This window comes from Cuculus canorus, chromosome 9 (genome assembly GCF_017976375.1).
Source record: "Cuculus canorus isolate bCucCan1 chromosome 9, bCucCan1.pri, whole genome shotgun sequence".
Lineage (NCBI taxonomy): Eukaryota > Metazoa > Chordata > Aves > Cuculiformes > Cuculidae > Cuculus > Cuculus canorus.
Window position 1 is genome coordinate 20,237,877 of NC_071409.1, and position 23,858 is coordinate 20,261,734.

The following is a 23,858-nucleotide window of genomic DNA, read 5'->3' on the forward strand; positions in this document are numbered from 1 at the left end:
ATGCACCAGCCTGCACCAGCATTGGTGCAACTGATGCTCAAACTGATCCTATCAGGATGCTCAAAAGAACTTTTACAGTGGCGGACAACCTGCAGAGTAATTAGCCTGACATTGGACTTTAGTGAAAATTTTTTTATTTTCCTTTAGTTTCTTCTGTCATCTGCTGAGAGTAAATTATACCTTCTCTCCCTAAAGATTTAATCATTCACTGAAGTACTGATGACAGTTTATGAAGACCTGAAACTGGAAATACACTTCACATGTTACTCCCTTAAAATTTGTGTAGTAGCCTTGGACAGAAAGCAAGTCGGTCAACACAAAGAAAGGGAAACCAAGGGGATTCACTTTGTATGAAGCTGTAACATTTGCAGGCTAATACTACCCCAAACTATCATTTCAGGGAAAACAAGCGTTTCCGTGTATATGTGGTGATCCCGCTGCTGCCTGGGTTTGAAGGAGATATTTCGACCGGTGGGGGGAATGCACTGCAGGCCATAATGCACTTCAACTACAGGTACTGTACCGCAGGGAGCCTCGCTGCGGGCTGGGCAGTCGGAGACTCCCTGGTCACCTCTGCTTGCTGTGGTGGTGTCTAGGGTTCCAGTGCCATCGGCGTCATGTTGCCCTAGGTGTTGTCCATGAGCACACAGGGTTTGGAAAAGGAGAAGAAGACTGTGTAGGTTTTACTTAGTATTTCAACTCATTATTTGCCAGCCTCAGGATTTGAATCAGGAGGTGAGGCGATGTTAGCTGAGCAGGGAATTGCAGTGGGTGAAGCCCAGTGCTCTCTCCAGGCAAAATCCCTACAGATATGGGAAAATCCTTGCCTGTGGCCTAGCACAGTGGGTTCCCAGATCCCTTACACAAACCCCCCAATTACTGACTCTCAGCTGCTCCCTCTATGTGACATAATGCCACCAAGTGCATTTACTTTCCTTTTAGCTCATCAATCTAGGACTTTCTGACCTCTGAGCTCTCTACCCACTTGACAGTCGTGCTCTCCTGTAGATGGTGACCCTGGCTTTTAATGTATTTCCTTCTGGCAGTATCCCCATTGCCACTGCAGCCAGGAAGGAGCACGAAATCCTGTTGGTTTGTAGGCTGGGCTTTGTCTCCATATCTGCCTTTTTGGCTGATACTTTCCTGCCTCTGCCTGTTAAACCCCACGAGGGCAACAGCATCTTCCCCAGTGTGATTTCTCTGCTCTGGGGTGGATGTTTTGGGAGGACAGTTGTGATCTAGCGGGTCTCATTGGAAGGACTGACATGCAGCAATGCCAGGTAGCATTGCGCTGGGAACGGGCTGTAGAGGGAGGCAGGATAGCCCAAGGCAAGGTGGTTTTACTACACAGCTACTGTGTTATGGTATAGCTAGGGCACAGTCAGCCTGTGGAGACAACTTCTACCCCAGGGTGAAATCTCCCTTGTCTGCAAGGGAGATTTCTTGTTTTCTTTTTTCTTTCTGTGGCTTTTCCAGCCCAGCCATAATTATCCAAACGACCTGGTTTTCTGCATGTGTTGATTTTCTTCCTTGATGTCACTTCATCTAGACCTGAGGCACAGATGATAGCAGCCCTGTTTGCAACACGTTTATCATTGTGGTGTGCTCTAGAAGGCAAAAAGTCTCCCCAGCTCCCACATGGATTGGTATGAGCTCCTTTAAGAAATGAGCAGTCATTTGGGAAAAATGTGCTCTGGAAGCACCGTGTTTCTTTGGCTTGCATGGGGTATTTAAGAGGCATCTGTGTTTGCCATTTACCTTGCCTGGTTCTGCTTCAGCATATGCCGTTGCCTCAAGCTGCGGTGGTGCTGACAGCTGCCTACCTTCTTTCCAGGACCATGTGCCGGGGAGAAAACTCAATCCTAGGCCAGCTGAAGGCGGAGGGTAAGGGCTTTATTCCTCTCTTCTATGTTGTTTAGTCTTGGGATGCTGCTGTCAATGGATATATCTATAATGTATAAATTAGATTCTCCAGCTTCTTATTAATATGGGTTTACTGAGGCTGAGGGGTTCAGGCATGGACTGGGGCATCTCACAGCAATATGTGCTTGTGGGGCTAGTGAGTGTTGTCATCCTGTGGTGAGGTCTTGTCGGGTCACGTGAGTCTTGGCCAGTTGTCAGACTTAGCACATGGATGCAGCATGGATCCGGAGAAGGGAAGGACCCCAGGGAAGAGCACGGCACAGTTGCAGCTGCTTGGGATCTTGTTATTTGGAAAATGTTCTGAGCAGGGCCATGCTTCTGGGAGTGATGAGCCCTCAGCCTCCCCCATGAATTCCGCCCGGGATTTGTTTCTGGCAGTTGTCAAACATGGAGAGGAAAAAACAGTCTAAGTAGGATGCTGTCTCTGACTTGCTTCCTTGCCATGAGAATGCCTGCTAGAATTTGCTCTGCTGGGAACTGGAGCACCGTAAAAACCTACATATGACAAATACTAGGGGCGTACAGAATACCTCATTCGTTCTAGGTCTTTGTGTAAATCTGAACTGCAGAAAAGTGTATTAGGACATATTTTCCGTACTGTGCATGGACAAAACATCTGCTTCCAGTCTCTTTTCTGCAGGATCTGCAGAAGCACAGTCACATAGTCCAGTTATTTTAAGATGTTCAGATCAATTGTGAGCACTTACATGCTGTGCAGGGGCTGTTGGGGTCATTTCTCACCAAAGTGAAAGTATCTGAGCAAGCAGCAGATCAGAACAACACAGGGAGCCCACAGGCATCTTTTAAAGTCTATTTTTAAAGAAACTTATTTCCATTATCTGTTTATTTTTTTAAAGAAGTCAAAAGTGAACTGTTATTCATATGGGTCTTTATATAAAGAGGGTCTTTCTTCTCTCTTCCATCTCCTTCATCCCATCAGTTTTGTTCTCTTTTGATTTTCAGTTGGAGATAAGTGGATAAACTACATATCGTTCTGTGGACTTAGAACATATGCAGAATTGGAAGGAAAACTAGTCACAGAACTCATCTATGTTCACAGCAAACTGCTTATTGCTGATGACAACACAGTTATAATCGGTGAGCAGGCGGCTTGTGGGAGGGGTTTGAAACACTTGATTATGCCTTGATTAATTGCATTGCTTCTCTGCTCTGTATTTGATGCAGGCTGTGGTGCTCTGCTTTTCTGTGTTGTGATTTCTTCCTTGTGAAATATTTTGCTATTTTTTTAAAAAAAAAAAAAAAGACAACAAACAAACTCCTAAATTCATCAGGAGGAGAGGTATGTAGGAGGAAATTATTTGGAGGGCTGTCACTTAATTTGTTTTTCTAAAATGGCTTTAAATCTCTGTGTAACAGGGAAGAGAATCCCAGTGCAGGGAATATTGTCCATCTGTCTTGTATCAAACTCTGCTCTAGCAGGAAGACTTGTGAGACTTGTCATCTGTTCCTTAAAGAACAGAATGTGCTGTAAAAGTTGGAAGGTTTGGACAACATGTGTCATTTATCAGCTTTATTTCCTAAGAATAGGGAAATATGTTATAACAAGTAATAGATATCTTTTCTTCTCTTTCTTTTACCATATTTATTATGAGACCGCGAAGCAAAGACAAGACCTTGGGCTCAGAGTTCTAAATTGCAGCAGAAAAACAGAATTTTAGCCTGTTTCTTTAAAGAAACCCTTTTCTATCTGTTATATCAGCAGTGAAAACTTTGCCAAACAATAACTTCATACCAGATTTTGCAAGACTCGAAATACTCCCTCCTTCAAAGCCACGGTTGAGCCTGTGGTCTTAGATGACCTGTGGTTAGGTTTGCTCCTCTGTTACCCTCTCCAGAGTCAGAGCTCATCTTCAGGATGCAGGGCAGCCCAGAGGTATTTTTAATATTACAGCAGGAACAGCGTTGTTGCAACTGATGGTCTAGGGGCCTAAGACAGCTCTTAATTTCTCTTTTCTCTACATATAAGCCCAGGGGTGTTGTTTTTTATACAGCATATGCATCTGTGCTGGCTGGTGAGGTGATGCCAGTGTCAGCCCTTTCCAACCATGAAAGAGGCAGTGCAAGGAAAACAAAATTCTAATGGGGCCACCATGCAGGAGGGGAAGGTGAGGACAGAGAGTAGTTTGGCTCGGTTTTCCTCCAGAGTTGTTAGCGCCCCTTGAGTTATTTCAGTCATGGGGAAGGCTGAGTGGCTAACTTGCACCTGGGTTGTCTCTTAAGGAGCTGGAGATATTGTGTCTGGAGATATTTTTATTGTTTGATCATTTCTCTACATTAATGAACTGATGACTTCTGTCACCAGCTGCCTCTTGCTGCTTTCTTGGAGCCAGCAAGTGCTGTGATGTCCCCCATCTCTTGCCTTCTGACAGCTGCATGGGACAGAGAAACCCGTTTGGGGGATAAAGCCTCAGCTGGTCTCGAGCAATGCTGCGGGTGTCAGACCCTGCACAGCACATGCAGGCTGGGATGTCCCCCAACGGTGCAGAGTCGGGGCCAGTGCCATCGTGCAAGCCCAAGCGTACCCAAACCCTTACATGAGCAAGGGAGTGCATTTGGGAGAGGGCCACCCCCTTCCCTGCGAGGCACAGCCAGAGCCATGCAGTAGAAATGCAATGGGGGAAAGGTCTGCTGTCCTCCAGCGGCTTTGGGGGCTGAAGTGGTTATTGCCCAGGGTTTGAGCAGGGAGCTCTGCACAGGGCATCCATGGGGTCCCTACCACCAGGGAAGGTGTCTCCTCAGCATCCTTCTGGAAAGAACCCCTCTCCCTGGGATTCTGAATTTTACACAACATTTAGTAGTGCCACAGCAAGCACAGGGCAAGGACTAGAGAGGAAATATCTCCTGTGGTTAGAAGGTCCCCCAGAGCCCTGGGGTCTGCTGCTACCTTGATGCATTGACAGCAACGGTGCCTGAGCTCTTGTGTCTGCAGACCCAGAAGTGTGGTCCCAGCAGGACAGGAGGGTCTAAATGTCAGTTACCCTCAGCAAGGAGTGGTGTCCTTCCTAGATCCCCCTCCTGAAAACTCCTGCCTTCAAAATACAAATGAAAAACTTTCCCTTGTTACACTGCTAGAGATAAGAGCAGATTTACCCATGGAGCCCACCCTGCATCAGATAAATTTGGTATCCAAACCAAATGCAGTTAAGATCTTTAAAAGCTGTGGCATCCTTCAGCAGAAGCACCTGGGAAGTTACATTGAGAGTAAACTTTCGACAGTGTTGTCTGAGCTTGGTTGTGGTTTAACATTCTTCCAAGCCTGGAGTTTTGAAGCCTGAAAAATTAGGATTTTTTTTTTTTTTCCCCTCCACCAAATCTTGGCTCTCAGGATCTGCTTCCATAAAGAAGTCCTCTGGTCAGGGTTTTACCTAGTGAAGCCATTAATGGTCCCCCATGGAGATGAGGGATGCAGAGGGCCTGGGAGCTGGGACGGGGGGCGATGGAGTGTGTGCAGGAGCATCTCATACAACAGTCGTGCATCACCACTGCTTCATTTCTCCCCTCACCAGGCTCTGCCAACATCAATGACCGCAGCATGCTGGGGAAGCGGGACAGTGAGATGGCCATCATCGTGCAGGACACGGAGACTGTCCCCTCTGTGATGGATGGGGAGGACTACAGCGCTGGAAAGTTTGCGCAGTCCCTCAGACTGCGATGCTTCAGGTGGGATGCATGGAACTGGCCATATGCAGGCAGCAAGTGGGGAGGCAGGCAGAGCTTGCAGGCAGAGCCTTTCAAACCAACAGTGCTGCTGCTGCTGCCTGCACGGATTTAGCATTGCCTGGCCTGGATATAGCCCAGAGTTTTGCTGCTATTTCACTGGCATTAGCCTTTCTCATGCTGTTCCTGTCCTCAGCTTGTCAGCTTGACTTACAAATAGTTTTGCTGAAGGATTTCACCAGGAGAGCACATAAACAAGACAGTGATATTTTGCCAGATCCTGTTTTCACACTCTCTTCATTTTGGGTGGCAATGTCTCTTTCTAATGAAAGTTTCCTCACTTGGAGCAGCCATCTGGCCCCTAACATGGCTGTTTTTTCATTAAGACCTTTCTCTTCTTTCCTTCGCCCCCACTCTCTATTTCCCATCTGGACAGTTATTGCAGAGAAAAATAAAGAAGAAACTTGGGCAGCATTAAGGCTGACAGACTATTGCTGGGGACGGGAGGGAGAGGGCACTGGGAGCACAGAGTCTGGCAAATCCCAGGGAAACTCTTCCTTCCCTGGCATTTCTCAAGGCAAGGAATGCCCAATGCTTCAGCCTTTGTGAGCATCGATCCTTTGTCTTCTCAGGGTTGTCCTTGGCGGCTGTGATCTCAATCCAGAACACCAGGATCCTGTCTGTGACAAATTCTTCAAAGAGGTGTGGATTGCTACGGCAGCTCGCAATGCCACTATCTTTGACAAGGTGAGGGTCACAGCGCCTTTCCCCTCCTTCCTTCCTGCATGGTGGCAGATGGCAATGGGAGACATAGCATGGGGGTAGGTCAAGGGCAGCAGGTCCAGTTCCTAGGGTTGGACCTTCAGAGATTCTTTGAAGGAACAAGTAGTGTCAGATGGAAGAGCTGTGAAAAAAAGAAACTGGAATTTGTGCATCCTCAAATTATGACAGCAGCACAAGAAGGCAGTGGTTCTGATTTTGCCTTTGATTTGTATCAGCTGTAGTTCTGATGAATCGCCACGATGTATTTGCTACTTCTAGTTGGTCATAGCGTAACTTGAGTAGAAGCAAATTTTACTTCTGCTTTCTAATGAGCTTTTATAGTGATCAGAAAAAGCCCTGGGGGTTCCCCTCTGCCTACTCCAGCCGTATCACAGAGACACACATAGCTTATCCCTCCCTGTTCTTTGAGCTGTTAATCAAGTCATTCCTATCCGGGGGAATTTGTACATTTTGGTCTTACTGCAATTCAGAGTTCCTAAGAATCTTGGTACTGACATGCCACTTATTTCTGTTTTGATCAGGTTTTTCGATGCCTTCCCAGTGACCAAGTGAACAATTTAACCCAACTGCGTGATTTCATCAACAAGCCCAAATTAGCGAATGATGATCCTGCAAAAGCAGCAGAAGAATTAAAAAAAATTCGTGGTTTTTTAGTACAATTCCCCTTTCGTTTTCTGGAGGAAGAGTACTTGCTTCCCTCTGTCGGAACAAAGGAGTCCATGGTACCCATGGAGGTTTGGACTTAAGAAGATGCAGACTGCTTTACATTTGAAGTCTGATTCTCCAGAGACAAATTGATGAATTATATGGGATTTTGGAAAGTTTTTATTGGAAAGGAGGCAGAAAAGATCTCCACCAAACTAATGTGCCTTTCTTAAGGATTTCAGTGGAGGAACTTGAAGCAAATCAACACTAGCAAAGGAGAGGAGGAGAAAGACTTGGAAATTACGACAAATGAGAAGTGTATCCTCTGAGGAGTTACTTCTTATGACATATTCTGAGCACCTAAAGGATGCAGGCCACTTCCTAGGACAGGAAACACGCCAATGAATGTTGTTACCACTGCAAGCTCTGTACTGTGGCTGCATAAGTACTGTGATCGTGCTGTAACTGTGCAGGATTCATGGGCTGCGTATGCTTCTAAGGCTTTTGGGTATCTGCACCTTGGCTTGTGGGAGTCCCCCATCTCATCTTTTTCATGTGCCATCAGAGTGCATCTTGTACCTCTGGCAATGCTGGGAAGTGCTGCTCAGTGCTGCCTTGGGCTGCCTTACAGCTTACCAAGTGTAGGTGTTTTACTTCTTCAACAGAAACAGACTACCAATCTTGTATCAGAATCAGCATTTTGGTCTCTTCTCCCCTCTAGAGAAAAAAAAAGTGCACCTGTTTGTAGCACAGCTAGAGCAATCAGCATTCCTCACATGCAGCATGACGCCTGGGTCTTGCAAAGGGCAGCCTCAGAGGAGCTGGAGTTGCTGGAAATCACTGGAGTTTGCTGGTCTTTGCAGCAGTGCAGCATGTCAGTTTGTTCAGGCTGTGCATGAAGGCTTTTTCCATGAGAGGATCAAGGTATAAACTCAAGCCTTAGATTTTTTGAGCTGAAGGAAAGCAAAGCACTGTGTATGATGGGACAGAAAATCGCAAGCCAGCATGGTCTGAACGAATCTTGGTGCTCTGGGTCATCCGCTCATGCATTTAAGTTGCAGTACATAGTTAGACCTATCTTTCCGTCCCTTAAAAAGAAAAGAAAGGCCATCAAGCTAGTGCTGAAGTGTCAGACCAGCGGTGCTCAAACTGAGCTGATGTGTCACATTGCAGATGGAGTGAATGAGAGGGGGGAAAAGGAGCAGTTAGCAAAGCCTTGTCTCTGTTCTACTTTGCTATTAGAACAGCCACGATCTTGAGTTCAGTAACCTAGCTATCCCCAAAACATAGCTGGCACCACATTTTAGCAGTTTACCTTCTGTCTTCAGAACTGTAAATAGGCACCAGATAGTCTTGTACCTGCTGCATCACCCAAGTTACAATGCCAGATGTTCTTCCACAGCACCCCGAGTCTCAGCCTCTTGCTACAGTTTCCACTGTTTTACGCTCATTTTTTTGTAGATGCAGTTGCCAATATACACTTCTTTCTGGTTGGTGCATCTGAGCTGTGGTTAGCCTGTTGGAAGTGCATGTGCAACATTTTATGTGATGAAGAACTTTGGTCCAGGAGGCTGATACTTTTAGCTGGCACTCTGTAAGCAGATAAGTATATTCCCTTGATTTTTTTTTTTTTTCCTTACAAAAATTGACTTGGGGTCACCCTCTGCAGAGCCAGAGCAATATGTGCCCCGATTGTTTGCAATCCACAAAGATCAGAGGTGCCTTGTTATTTCACATCAGTGCTAGTTCAGAGATTTTTCTCTCCTGATATGTTTTTAGCTGTTTTAGTTTGAACAAAGCTGCTACCTTTAAGCAATTACAGCTTGTCAGAGAACCGTTTCAAGTCACACAGATCTGTATTCATGCAAAAAGGATGCATTCAAGCTGCTCCCCCTACACCTGAACCTTGAAGATGTGCAAGACTTGGTCATCTTCTAAGTATTCTTATTATCCCCATCCTCATATTAGCAAAGATTCTTGTAATTGTTAAATTATCCTTAGATTATCTTTTAAGGTGATAGCCAATTATTGGGACTTTGTAAATCCAATGGCATAATTCCCCCTCTGCCAGGTTGTGTTGGGGAAGAACCACACAGGTTCTGCAACACACAGCCCACCGATGGCTGCTGGTCCCAAGCAACACAGCAGAGCCACGGAGGAGGGATTTAATTGACTGATTCTGTATGAAAAGGTGCTAATTAAGAAGGTCTTTCGTTCTTAAAGTAGCAGATGGGCCTCACATTGGCTCTCTGTCTGGGAGGAGGTTTCCCTCTGTGAGAACAGAGGAGCTGTACCAAACATCCCTTCCCTGTGTTGATGCTAAATTCCTGATGCCAGGAATTTAGTAACCATTCAAATGCAAGCAAGGTGTGCAAGGCAGCCTTGGCAAAGTGCAGAGAGGCCTTTGTGTCCTTAGGGGCTCATGGGACCACCAAACCCCACCATGGATGCAGCACTGCTTGTCCTAAAGGGATGATGGGGCTGGATATGTGTTCAGTGAAGGCGTGACTCTTGTTCGTACCTGTGGGCTGTGCTGTTTGGAGCTAGCTCCTTGGGTCTCATCACCTGGTTTATTTCTTATATTAAGAAGCCTGTGAGGTGGAACACCTTGAGAGAGTTATTTTCTGCACCTAAACAATCACTACTTCTTAGTCTGTAAACCAGAATGGGTTTATTTTTAATACCCTCAAACGGGAGAGGATAGCTCGCAAATACACAGTACTGCAACAAGTGATGTGGATTCAAGCACTAGCAAACTTGGAAACATGGACTGTTTCTCGCGGCATTTATTTGTTAGAACTCTAGAAAATGAGAACCTCTTCCGGGCTCAGACTTTATTTTGTAGTTCAATCTGAGTAGAAGACTTGTTTTTTCTTTTATTTATTCCTTAATATGTGCCACTTTGAGAACTCGTGCTCCTTATCATCTCTTTTTAATAGTCTGATATTTTAAAATGTGTTTTGCTGTATAGATGTTGGACTGGATAAATGTTTCACTGTAAAGTTAATGCATGATTTTAAAACTGAGGGATAAAATGTCATCATATGCAAGAACTTCACTAAAAAATAATTTGTAGGAGAACAACTCCAGTGTTTTGTGGCAGATGCAAATGCTCAGCTCAGTTTCTGGTCTCATGGTCTCAGTTCATCACTTGACTCGATGCAACCTTTGCTGGATTCAACCCCAAATACACAATTTTACTTTCTTTTGATCAAGTTTCACAACATGATTTTGCAATGCTGGTGCTGTCCCTGGGGGAGACCTCAGTGCAGGTTTTGCCTCACTGGGACCTTGACATTAATAATTTACAGTATCTTTATTCCTTCCAAGGAAACATCTATGTACAATCAAGCTCAGATGTGCTTTGCTATTGTTTCAGTGTAACAAGTCACTTCTATTTATGACAGTCACGGGATAGTAATCTGTGCACAGAAGCTGCATTTGTGGAAACACTGACATGAGAGCCTCGGTGGTCCTTTAGGATAATGCTGTTTCTTTCTTCTGCCAAATATAAAGACCTAAATCCACACTGGTGTAGACTGACACAGCTCTGTCAGCTGCAGAGCTGCTGCACTGTTTTTCTTGCAGAAAGAACTTGGGCTGTAGGATGCTATGATGGCCAAGATGAAGAAAGCAGGTGGTCTTCGGAGTAGGTATGTAGGTAGAGGTTGGCATCTCTTGGGTGGCCCACAAGATGTGAATACACTCTCACGTTTTGTGGCACTCGTTCTGCAATTTTTTTTAAACAAGCAATCCCTTCTGCACAGCTGAGATCCTGCTGGAACCAGGAGCTTTGCAGAATAGAGGTTTAAACCAGGAGTGTAACACCATGGCAGTGAATCAGATTAAGCCTGCAAAACTAAGGTGTATCAGAGCGGAGCAAACCTACAAACTAAACTGTACGTTGACCACTGAATGCAATGATCCTCTTGGGGTTTCTCTCTCTTTTTTTTTTTTTAAATTTCCCTGCCTGCTTTTTTGTTGTGCTTTCCAGTATTTGTGATTATTCTATTTTTAGCCTCTTGATGTGTTTTCATAAAATCCTCCTCCATGTAAATAATTCCAGCTTACCTCTTTCTTGACACTTGGGGAATGAGAAAAGGTGTCGCAAGTCACAGTTCTGGGAATGTTTGGGGTTTTTTTCTAAATCATGTCTCTAGCTACACTAATCAACAAAAGGAGAGCTTCCACTTCAGATGCGAGTGGAGGTCTCCGTGCATCTCTGCCTTCTGATGGTGCAGTTGTGAACACTGAATATCCCTTCTGTGAAGGCTGCTGGAATTGAATTTTGTATCCTTATTTCTGCTAACGATCGCTTTCCTTTCCACTCTGTCTGTATCTGGTAAATGAATGTGCATTAATGGACTGAAAATACAACTGAACATAATGTCAAAAGGTTTGGCTTTGGTCTCGTTTTTGCTTGTTTTGGGGACTGTGGCTGCATCCTCCTTGTGAGCAGAATTCTGCCCTTGCCTTGCATGGCCAGTGCTGCCCCAGCAGCCAAGACGTGATGGGGAAAGGCCGAGAATCACAATAAAAATGGCTAGATTTGAGTCATTTGTTTTTTCCTCAATGAGAGAAATTGTTGGAGCATAGAAAGAGAAAATTGAACTTCTTAAATTTTAAAATCCTGTTTTAAAGGAGTTTTAATACTCCAAAAGCATTACAAGAGGCACAGACCAAAATAACCTGTCTCCAAAATAGAATTAACTTGCCACCATCCCCTTTAACTTTCAGCAAAGGAAATTCAGCATAAGGAGAGGAAAAAGCAGATTCCTATTGTCCTTGGTAAGGGAAGGTGGGGGTAGGGGGAGAGAAGAGATGAATAAAGCAGCAGTGGCATTTCCAAGCTCTCTTGCAAACCGAAAACATTTTAACTTCTCTGTTTCTTAGGTTTCATCTCCTTCCTCAAATGCCAAAGGGTAGTCTGTATCTTCTAAACTCTAGATCCAATCTGCAAACTTGATAAACTCAATAAGACAAGCTCAGGGAGCCAGGGCTGCAGGGTGGGGGGTGCTGGTGAAAGGCAGGCAGCTGCTGATTGACACCACCAGTTTCTGCTGCGGCTGCTCAGACATCTCACAGCTAGTTACCTGCTTGCTGAATCACGCTTATGGGGTCTTGCAAGCAAAGATAACGGCGAGGAGGAGCGATGCAGAGACCTGCCAGTCACCGCTGGCTGGCAGCAGTGCGGGTAACGCATGGTGGCTGCAGCGGAGGTTGGCAGATGGTGCCGGCTCTGTCTTACCAGCATTGCTTGTCTTCTGTGCTAGCAGCACAGGAGGGCCGTGTTATCTCAACGCTAGCTTGTGCGAAATTAATGTGAAACCGGGGCGGTCCTGAATCTAGATACTTTAGGTATAATTTTTTTATAGGAAGGATTCTTTCCCTTTCCTACATGATGTAGAGGCCCCATAGGCATGAAGGAGAGCTGAGCTTGCAGGCACTGTTGCTGCTTTTGCCGTTCTCCATCTCCCACAAGTAGGCGCATAATGTTTTTACTGGGCACAACTTCTTCCACATCCATCAGCCCATTAAAAACATAAGTGAATGCCAGCCTACGGGCTCTACGCAGCACAAGATGTGCCGGAGAGGCAGGAACGCGCTGCCTCCAGTGAGGGCAATGGCAAAACTCCCTTTGCCTCTCCTGCAGCCAAAGTGTTCACTTGATGAACAACTTGTAAAGCATCTAATTTGATGGCTTCTCGCTGTGCAGAAACGCAGCCCACGCCTACCCTGTACAGAAAGCGCAATCGCTGGTGTTTAATACACTTATTCTTTCCAGGATGGATTTAACCAGCTGCTTTTGTACAGAGGCTATTCCTGCCTCCTCTCAAAGGTCAGCTCCTCCATCATTGCTGTGTCCACAGGCAACCTGTGCTGGAGTCTGGAGAAATCCTCTCTTCCACGCTGGCACCAAGCAGATCTGCTCTTCGGGCCTTTGTTAGCCGTGCATTTGAGCACTGAGCTCTCAATAATGTGTCAACTTTTTAACTAGTACGAGCCTTTTTGCATGTATGAAATTACTAATACTCTTTAGTTATTTTTGCAGAGCAGGAAAGTAGGGAAGAAAGAAGAAGTTTTGTGAAATGGGTCTAAAGGCACATGAAAAACCAGGTTTCTTCTGACTGCTAAAAATCAATCTGGTTTAGTTTCTCTGTAATTGTGCAGGCTCTTCAGATTTTCAAGTACACCTCTGAAGCAGTGAAGCAAAGGTTTTAAAAGCTTGAATCGCAACAGCACTGTGAGTGAAATGCTCAGTTTTTTTATTGGAAAAATTAGAAGTGACAGTTTCAAAATTGGTTCCACTGCTTTGATTGATTACTCAGAATATTTAGCTCAAAATGATTATGGCAAGATTTTCTGTTGAGGCTCGTGGCTGGGATGAAAATTAATTTGGAGAAAGAAGGGGGGGAAGTTCTTGAAAAAGAAATTATTCTGCAAAGGAAACTGTTTATAAACAGAATCAGTGATGAGTAATCTCTCCATAGTCAGCTTGATCTTGATAATTAAAAATGCTGTTTGTTCCCATTTGAGGACAAAGGAGAGGAGGCCGGGGAGATAGTCTTATCATGGCTTCAAAGGTTTCTATTATCTGGAGATTACTGGTGGCTAGTGGAAGCAGAGAAGCCTTCTGCACGCTGCTCAGGAGCTTTGTAGTGCTCTACTAATGGCCTGTCCATACAGTACAAACCTGCCGGGAAGTCTGCCCTGGACCAGAGGTTTGTGTTTAATGAGGTAGTGGAGTGCTGAAGTCCTGCTGGAGCTCACCTGTTGAGAAGAGAAGCTGGAGAATGCTGAAGGTGGTGTGGGCTCAGGAGAAATTCAGGTAAGAGCTAGACCCATCTTTTCAGCTGGAGAAACCACCGGTGCCAAGCTGTGCAGTATGTGCACAGGGGTTTTAGCATCCCTGGGTGCACCACACCATCCAGGCAGCTGCCAACCTACCACCCCTACCACCTCGGTCTTCAGCTCCTCTTATCCCCGGTAGATCCTTGTACGCTTCATTATGTTCCTGCAAAAGTCACAGCTATAAAGCAGCCGTGTCACACGGATGCTCCAGTGTCTCCAGACAGATGGCTGCTGTCTTATTCCCTGTCCTTCCTGCGATGGGAGAGCTGGGACCAGCTGGAAGAGAGGGGACAGGGAGGGCTGTCACCCAGAAAGACACCAATCTTCCTAGCTTCCTTCTGCCTCCGGCTTTGGCGCTCTGTCCTGCTCCTGGTGTGCTGCCTTCAGCATTTATCCGATTCCTCTGGTTTATCTCACAAAACAGGCAGAAATGTATTTATATTCTCTGGGTTGCCTTCCTTATTTCATTCTTTACCAGCCAAGCACAAATTAAAGGATCCCAGCTGAGCCTCAGTACACTTGCAGGCTGCAACATGCGTGTTGTGTGTCCAAGACAGAAACAGAAAATGTATCCCTAAGGAAAGGATTTGGTCTGTTTTCAGTTTCAGCTTGAAAGATGGGTTAGAAACTTCAGGTTGGAGGTCTTTTTCTTTACATCTTAGGTTTTCATTTTTCAGATAGACTTCCTCTTGAAATAGGTACATGGTTTGTGAGATAAAATACAAAGCACTGTAACTTCAGAAATATGAATGAGGTGCTGTATACAGTTAGTTTTAGGTGTAATTAATAGCTTTCTTTATGCAGTAAAGCCCCATTTTGACCAGTGTCAGATGTGGAAGTGGGGAATTCCAGAAAGAGAGGTGGCAGTAGCCGCGAGCCACGGAGCAGCACAGTACAGAGGCTGGATGATGTTTGTCCTCAGGTGTCTCACGACCTCTATATGGCAAAGCCCAGGTGAACCGTACAATTATATAACTGCCTGTTGATCGTCAGGTACTGGCTAGAAAGGGTGTACCAGATACTGGTAACAGAATTACATTGTCTAGATGTAACCTGTGCATTTAATTACATGTAGGAATGTAAGCTATCTTTCCTTGGGGCCACAATAAAATGTGATTTCACTCCTAGGTCACTTATAGACAACATTCATCCTAACTCTTCTTGTGCTTGCCACAACCTGAGGAGAGCAGCCACCGTTTCCAGGTGAGCATAGAGATGCTCTGCCAGAGGTTGAGGGATGTGGGGTTGAGCTGAACTGCATCCTACAGCCCTCTGGGGACTTCTTGGTGGGTGTCAAGTGTCCCTCTCCACACCTGCTAGGATTTGACTTCCAGTTTGGGTAAAACCTGCCATCAAGATTGTATTGGCTGTGTCCCCAAGTGATGCGAAGCGATGCACAGACAAGGTGATGCACAGCGATGAATTAAACTCACCTGAGAAATCAATGCTGTGGAGAGATGCTTCTCAGTCCATCTTGGCTTGTATCAGAAACGGTGTGGCCAGCAGGACCAGGGAGGTTATTCTCCCCCTGTGCTCGGCACTGGTGAGACGCACCTCGAATCCTGTGTTCTGGACCTCTTGCTCCAAGAAGGATGTTGAGGCTCTGGAGCATGTCCAGAGAAGAGCAATGAAGCGGTGAAAGGGCTGGAGAACAAGTCTGACGAGGAGTAGCTGTGGGATCTGGGGTTGTTTAGCCTGGAGAAGAGGAGGCTGAGGGGAGACCTCATTGCTCTCTACAACTACCTGAAAGGAGGGAGCTGGGCTCTTCTCCCAAGTGCCAGGGGACAGGACAAGCGGGAATGGCTTCAAGCTCCGCCAGGGGAGGTTCAGGCTGGACATCAGGAAATATTGTCACAGAAAGGGCCATTGGGCGCTGGCAGAGGCTGCCCAGGGAGGGGGTGGAGTCCCCACCCCTGGAGGTGTTTTAAAGACGGGTGGATGAGATACTGAGGGTCATGGTTTAGTGGCTGATAGGAATGGTTGGACTCGATGATCCTGGAGGTCTCTTCCACCCTGGTGATTCTGTGATTCTATGCTCTCTCTCCTCCCTGCGGGGAAGGGCTGGGTGGCTGCGGGCCTCTAGAGGGCGCTGCGGGCTCGAAGAGCTCCTCCAGAGGGAGGCGGGCGCGCGGGCGGCTGCGGGATGGGAGGAGGAGGAGGGAGAGGAGGAGGAGGCTGAGGCTGCATCCCCCAACCCCATCGGGCTCTCTCCTCCACCGTGCCCCACCTGCCGTGGGAGCAGCTCTTAAAGGGATGCAAAGTCCCTGGGGTGCCCCTCCGCCCGGATTTGGCACCAAAGGCTGCAGGTCAGTGCCTTCCTTTTATGGAATCACAGAACCACCAGGTTGGAAAAGACCTCTTGGATCATCGAGTCCAACCGTTCCTATCTGCCACTAAACCATGCCCCTGAGCACCTGTCCACCCGTCTTTTAAACACCTCCAGGGATGGGGACTCCACCCCCTCCCCGGGCAGCTGTTCCAGTGCCCAATGGCCCTTTCTGTGACAATTTTTTCCTGATCTCCAGTCTGAACCTCCTGAACATGGTCACACTGAGCCACTTAAAAATTAAATACTGCCTGTGCCTCACTTGTTTGGGCTTAAATACATTTACTGCCTAAAATGTTGCTCCCAGAGGGCTGTATTACCTCTCAAATGACTCGCTGCAATACCTATCTCCACTTTGTTTCCTTGCAGACCTTATCTGTATGACATCAATTGTACTGGCTAAGAATGCTTACAAACCTATTTCCTGCTGCAGAATGATCACATTATACACAATTTTACACTCTAGGAATTTCTCCTGAGATCCAGCTGGGTACAGGCTGGAGTGGCAGAGGAGCCAGAGCGTGTGTGGAATAATGAATCATTCATTCAAATCTCCACGCTGACTGCCAGCTCTCAGGTTGTGTGAGTGTGTGGTGAGTCGCACTACCTGCTTATGGTCCTAAAAATGCCTGAATTGTTTAAATCATTCCAAATTTGGTTTCCACTGTGTCTGTATACTTTGAGTTTTGCCATTTCATTGTTATTATTTTTACTGTACCAGAAAGGTTTAAGCAGAATTTATTCATAATGTCAGCAGGAGAAGTCCTTCCCAAACCATGATGTGCTGTTTGAAACAGAGATTTTCTCAGCAGGAGCAAAATCAAATTGTCCATGTCCATAAAGCTCTCCTGTCCTCAGTACAGACTCAGAACACTATTTCTTGTCCTCTGTTATTGGTGGTGATGGTGGCGGCAGCAGCAGCACTATTATGCGTTGATGTTGCAGGACGGTGGTGCACCTTTTCAGCATCCTGTGCTGCTAAGGGACCGAAAACCAAAGTATTCCCCTGCCCTGAAAATCTGACAGCTTTATATAGTACAGAGCAGTTTGAAGACACGGAGATACTATTTTTCCCCTTGAAGGGTAGGGATCTTCCAGGCTGGGGATTTTCTGTAAACAGGTAAACTTTTCTTTGACCCACCACTGGGTCCCTCTAGCAAAACCATGTGTTGTAGAGTCATGGGAGGGCCGTGGAGGTGATGCATGGACGTGATGAAACCCCTCAGTGAGAAGCACGACGTCCACCAGCCCATGCTGTCACCGTGGCGCTGGGGCTGCAGCGTGGTGCATTGCAACACCACATGAAACCAGACCGACACGTTCCTCTTCCGCTTCCTGGCCGAGTCATGCCAGAAGCAGCCCTCCTGCTGTGCACCACTCGCTCTGGCCCGGTGAAGCAGCCTCATGCATGGCACCATATCAACCGCTTCCCTGAAACCCAGCTATATTTTATTCACTGTTTCATCATTATCTGCCAGCTCAAAAGGCTGGAGCATATTTGTTAGCTAAAGATTTCCTTTTAGGGAGCTGGTAGCAGATTATCCTGTCTGTTTCTGATGATGTGTAATCTAAGCTGTCACACACATTTCCAATATTTTACTTCTGGTAAGCTATAGCAAGGCTGGAATGAGGCCAAAGTGCTGGAGAGTCTTCCTCAGGATCAGATGATCTCTTCAAAGTAGGACCTCACAGTACATATCACCTTCACCCTCAGGTCATCTGAACTTATCTTCTGTTTCTTTAACCCTCTCAAGGATCTTATCCTATTGCTTTCCTAAGGTTACAATTTTCACTTGTTAATTTCTTTTTAACTTAGAACTAAAAGTCATGTATAGACACGTGGTTCTAAGAGCTGCAAAAGCTGCAGACAGTGAAAGTTGGAACAAAACCCAAATGAGCCAATTACTCCTCATAGTAACACCCAGAAACACTGCTCGGAAGAACTGTCCTTTCTGAACGGGCTTGTGCACTCTCCTTTTGTTCATTATAGCTTCTGTAACATTGTGTTCACACGAATTTCTACAAAAAGCAATTAATAGGGATTTACTGGTACACAGGCTTTTTGCTAATTTTCTGTTTTCATTGTCTGGATATGTTTACCAGGTGCCCAGCATCTTGTTGATAAAACTGAAGTGGACATTTACTTGAGGTAATGTCATTTTGACCCTATATGTTTCCTTCTTTCTGATTAAACAGCGACTCCTGTTTGTGCTTTTTCTGCATTTAATCTGAATTTGATATTAGGCTGATGTGCTCCTTATGTTTCCAAATGGCTTAATCTGCGATATCAGGACTTGAAACAAAACACAGGCAATACTGGCTGGTTTGCATGCCTGGAAGAAACTGTTGTCTTACAGTTGTCTTACAGGTTTTTTTCATTATTTTTAATGGGTAATTTCAGGTCAGCTGCATCTCAGCTTTTAGACTAGCTCAAGTTAGAGACAGGAGAGAAATGGCAAAACAAGGGGGCCCACCTGTTACAGGAGTCAAGCCCTTTTTCTCCAAAAGCAACCTTTTAGCAGCCTAATTGCCATTGACCAGCAGTCAGACTGGCTCTTAATGCTGAGTTTTGCAGTGGAAAAGGCCAATTCCTTTTGGCAAACAGCCTGTGTCAGCTGTATCACTTGCAAAACTCATACTTTGCTGTACGTGTCATTTGGTGCTCCTGAGAATGTGATTGCTCATGAAGTGCTAAACCCACCACCTGCCTTTATAGGGGATTGTGGATTTCCTGTTAGAATATGTCTAACTTGCTTCTTAAGATATTGCCTAAAGCACTGAAATAATCTTTAATAACTAAATAATCCAGAGAAAATTTGCAGAGAGGTCTCGTGTAGAGCTGTTGGCACGTCCCCTTTGTGCATTTTGGCGAGGTGCTGTGGTACAGAGAGGATTTGTCCTGGAGTTGTCTGCAGCTTGCTCTTGTCTTGAGGTTTTCACCAACAAGTTTTAGCAATGAGCACCTTTGGTTAGGCCCCACTACTGGTTGAAATCAGTTCAAGTACTGCTTGTGAGAGATGAGCTTAGTATTTAATACTGTGAGTGTTTCCATCTGATCAGCACCCAGGTCTCTCCAGGTGGAAAGCTCCAGAGGAATATCTATTCCTCTGGGATGTGGAGGCAGTGGAGGGGGAGCAGGAGGCATGGATTGGGGAGTGAGACAAGGGGCAGAGGACAGAGGCAGTGAGGTAGGAGGGACTGGAAATGGGACTGGAGCGGGCAGCACTGGTGGTCTCACTGCATCTTCCAACCATGTGCCAAGCAGCCTCTGAATGATGCTGCTCACCAGTGAATCCACCTCAGTATTCAGATACCTTCACTGCACAAAGCTTCGGCTCATCATCCCCATCTGGCTCATCTCACTGCCTCAGCCATGTCCGTGTCCCCTTGTTTACCTCATGTTGCTGTGACAGCCTGAATCCGTGCCCTTAGCAGTCACTCTGAACTCCTTCAGGGCAAACTCAGTCCATTCCCTCCTTCATCACTCAAGGCACAGATGCGTATTTTTCCCTGTTCATTTTAATCTTTTATTAGTTTCTTTAAGGAAACTCCTTGTAACTTTGTTTCATGCCATTACAGGACTGTCATTTATCCCAAGTAAGGGAAACTGCAGCCTTTCAGGACTCAGCACTCTTCCTTTTCCAGTTATTATTTCCAGTTGACTGCACAGTGTATATCTTTTTATAAATCAATTGGCCGAGAATGGATACCAAGAAATGAATTAGTTTGGGAAGTATCTTCAGTTTCCCTCCAGTCATTGCTGCACCCTCCTCACCAACCTTTCTTTCATGTCACATAGCCAGAGACCTTTCCCACTGAAATGTGCAGAGCAGAGCCAGGACAGGAGGACGTGGGACAGGGTCAATAGGCTATGCATGTGGTCAGGTTCTGCTGCAAGTTCTACCTCATCCCACATAACAGCAAGTCAGATATCCCGCTCCACTGGCATCACAGAGCCCATCTTACATACCAGCTACACACACCCTTCACTCATGCACATACCCACAGCAGAGGGAGACAATAGGACACAACTCGATGCAGTTCATTTTGGTCAAGTACGACTTGGAAGTGAATTGACACAGGTTCGGTTTTACAGACCCCTTGATGGGGACCAGGGAGGAGGGCACTTATCATCAGAATAGGTTTGATCTCATGTAGTAGACATGGCACAAAAATATCTCCTGCCTTTGTCACCGCCACAAGTCTTTCAGTTGGCTTCTGGGAGAGGCTGGTTTAGAAAAGCACCAGTAGCAGTGCAGTGTATGGAGAAACACGGTGTTAATATGACAGTATCAAAGAAATGATCCTACGCCAAAAATAAACTATAAAACAGATTTTTCAATTATGTATATTAAATTTGATGTGACCTTTCAAAACTTTTTCTGTGAACACAGCAATGAGAGATGCTCCCGGCAGGTCTGATGTCTCAGCTCTCCAGAGCTTTGCACTGGACATGGCTGGAGCACCACTTTGACGGTGTCAGACCACAGTGACGGACAAAGAAGTTAATCTCCAGTCGCCATCATCTGTGGTCTGTCTCTTCCCACTCATCACCACATGCTTTCAAAGGCCTGATCTTCTAACTGTCAAGGGGTCAGAGCTCGCAGTAACCTCAGTGCAGGCTACAGCACTGCTGATGCCGGGAGCCACAAACTTCCGAAACCCCAAGATTAATTAAATATATGACATCCTTTTAAAAGTCTCTCTAATATACCACCTGCTTTGAGGCTGCAGGGACAGAATTTCAAAGGTAGTTTTCCAGTTCATCCTTCTCACTCCAGCAGTGGTACACAGGGGAATTCAGTCTCGGTCACATCATTGTTATTTGGGGTTGATCTACCTTTCTTGCCAAGGTTTTTCTTGCTGTCCTATTTAGTTCCCAGCTGATGGCTCCCTTGTTGTAACCTACTTGTGAGAACCCAGGTTGCAGGCTTAGATGTGGGCAGGGTTTCCCTTCACTGGGAGGACCAACCTATTCTTTTCTCCTCTCTTAACTGAAGATGGAGTTATTCCACTGAACATGCAGCATGCCTTTCATAGGCATTTTTAAAACCACCTACTTTCCTGTCTGGTGTTTTGGTAGTTTCTCAGAAATCATGTGTCAACACTAAAATCACCAACTTGTTTCAGTATACCTACTTTCTTTTTTTCCTGTAAATCCCTGAGCAGAATCAAGTATGAACCATGGTTTTTTTCATCCTGGATGTCACTTCGTTTCTAGGTCTCTGTTGACCAGTGGGATGCTGCACAGCTAGGTGAACCCTTCTCCCTTCTTCACCAGTTTGCCTCCTAGTAGTAATTTACACTTGTGTTTCAAGAACATTTTTCATGCTATCATTATTCATAGTTCTGCTTGTCCATCTTTGTGGCTTTCTGGAAGTGTTTCTCAGTGTTGCGGTTCAATCGTCACGGCCCTTGAGAGGTTAGACACATTTTCTTGCTGCATTTGCAGCTGCATTAACAGCACTAGTGATTAGGCTGAATGGCAGTGGTGAGGATGTAGCCCTCTCAGCCAGGGCTCTTGTCAGGCTCTTCACCATTTAGGGGAATTTTCCATCTGTAGGTAATGACTTTAGCGGGGACTTGTAAGAGTGAAGGCTGTTCCATATTGCAGATTGTAGAATGCCCTCTGAGGGTCACAAAAATAACGTTGAAGGAAATCTGCTGTTTCTACAGTTTTTTGGTGTGATCTTTACATTAGAGTTTCTGAACTCTACAGGATTTCTTGGGCCTGAAGTGAGCCTGCATCCACTTCCCTGACATGCAGAAGACCTTCCGTACATAAAATCCAGGCCCAAGTAGCTCCTTTCTGAGGTGGTGAAGTGATTTTTTTTGGATCCTCTGATGATGATTTTGCCTTTCAGTAAGTCAGAAAGTCCCATGCCTTTGAAATTCTTCGTGCATTTTTAAGTGCCCTGCATGTCTAGCCTTCAGTGAATGTTTGGGTTAGCTTTTTAAGCTTTTTTTCTGTTATGACAAGATTTAGAAACTCTTTTTTTTCAGAAACCATTTTAATCTAATTCCAGGAGGAGTGCTTTCATAGACTGCCACATCTCCATGAAGGCATGAGGAAGTAAACATCTCTGAGCCAAGCCTCCACAGAGATGCAACAGCAGTTGGCTCAAACCCTGTGTTCCTACTCAGACACTAACACTTTATGCACTACTCAAATGATTACTTTAAGTTGCTTTAAGTACCTCCAGTTGTTTTTTGACTAGCTTCTGCTTTAGTCATTGACTAGGAGTGGGAAGCCTGAAATATCAGGCTTGGAAAGTCTGTTCTGTGTTTTAACCTTTTTATTTTGCATGTAAAAGACTTTTGCCTTTTGCAGGGCAAAATGATAAGTATTCCACATGCTTCCAAAAGTCAGAAGCATAGTAGCTTTGTGACTCCATCTTCTTTGCAGAACAACGCATATCACAATCTACAGTGAAGACACCGATTGTTAAAAATAAATTTTAAAATGAAATATATAATAAATTAAAAATCAATTAAAACCTGGAAAGAATATATATATATGCCAAGATGGTTCTTAACCTGGATTGCCTCCACTCTCATAGGTTGCTGAACACCTTGTATGTTTGGCCACCAACAAAGCCCTATGGCACCTTTGTTGTCAGCACCTTTGCTAACTTCAATGTGCAGTTTCAGTTCTGTAACTCTTTTCCCGAGGAGAAATGTTGAACCCTACCCACACCTCAGGACAGATTATGATTTTAAAAAGACCAATCTCACTGTTCCTGAAATGTGTCTTAATTAACTCGCAGCAATTTGCATTTGACAAAAGATAGAGCCAGTTTCTCTTGTTCTGCCGATATATACTTAGTGCCAGGATGGGGGTGACTTCAGGTCAGGTGTTTCCCAGGCCTGGGGCTGCCTTTGCTCTGCATGACAAGCCAAGAAAAAGAGGAAAAGAGAGAATAAAAATACTGGTTGTCTTAGGGTAGCTCAGCTCCAGATTGGTTGGTATAATGAAAACCATAGTGGGATGCTAAATAATTTTGATAAAAGGCACTTGAAAAGAGGAGCAGCTGTTCCGCCCCATGGACAGGGTTGTAAAACTGGTATTCATGGGCAGAGGGCCCTGAAGGACTTTCCTGCTGAGTCTGGTGGGTTCTGGAGAACGTCTCTGATCCTGCATGCTGGACCTTATGCATACTGATGTTATCCTTGAGATAACATCATATATAGGAGATAAAGGAGAAATTAGTATTCCTCTGGGGACTGTGGGAAGGTGGTTTGCTGGGGGCAAAGCTGCATTAGTTTTTCTGCAAGCAGTGCAAAAATGGGATTTTGATTGGTTTCTAAGCAGTCACAAATGGCACATTTTAAATAACTTTAAAAGACTTGACACCCTCCTGAAGAGTAGAGCTGCCCTTTGATGTGTTGGTTTTTTCCTTTGCACAAGAGGCACAAAGGAGAGGGGCTAATTGACAAAACAAAGTCCTGTATCACTAGTGCGGCATGTTCCCAAACAGCAGACAGAAAGGTATAGCTCAAATCAACAACATGTGAAGCCTCCAATGCCATAGCCAAACAGATGAGAGACCAACAAAGGCATCGATGCCAGCTTGCATCTGCTATGGAGGCACACATGTTATTAAGTACAGTTATGCTTTACCTAAAAGTTGCAATTTTATATTTAAATTTT

The 23,858-nt window shown here is 45.4% G+C and overlaps 1 protein-coding gene across 4 annotated transcripts in view; it reads left to right on the forward strand.

The window, feature by feature from the left end:
- PLD1 (phospholipase D1) overlaps positions 1 to 11,418 on the forward strand; it is a 75,226-nt gene extending 63,808 nt beyond the window's left edge. For 3 of the 4 annotated variants that reach the window (XM_054074206.1, XM_054074205.1, XM_054074207.1), the window contains 6 exons: positions 401 to 514; positions 1,835 to 1,884; positions 2,887 to 3,021; positions 5,451 to 5,604; positions 6,234 to 6,348; positions 6,906 to 11,418. In XM_054074206.1, coding sequence (XP_053930181.1) covers positions 401 to 514; positions 1,835 to 1,884; positions 2,887 to 3,021; positions 5,451 to 5,604; positions 6,234 to 6,348; positions 6,906 to 7,130 — 793 coding nt within the window. In that variant the 3' untranslated portion in view covers positions 7,131 to 11,418. The remainder of the gene's footprint in view (positions 1 to 400; positions 515 to 1,834; positions 1,885 to 2,886; positions 3,022 to 5,450; positions 5,605 to 6,233; positions 6,349 to 6,905) is intronic. The other variant, XM_054074208.1, reaches the window with a different exon arrangement.
- Positions 11,419 to 23,858: the final 12,440 nt, after the last annotated feature.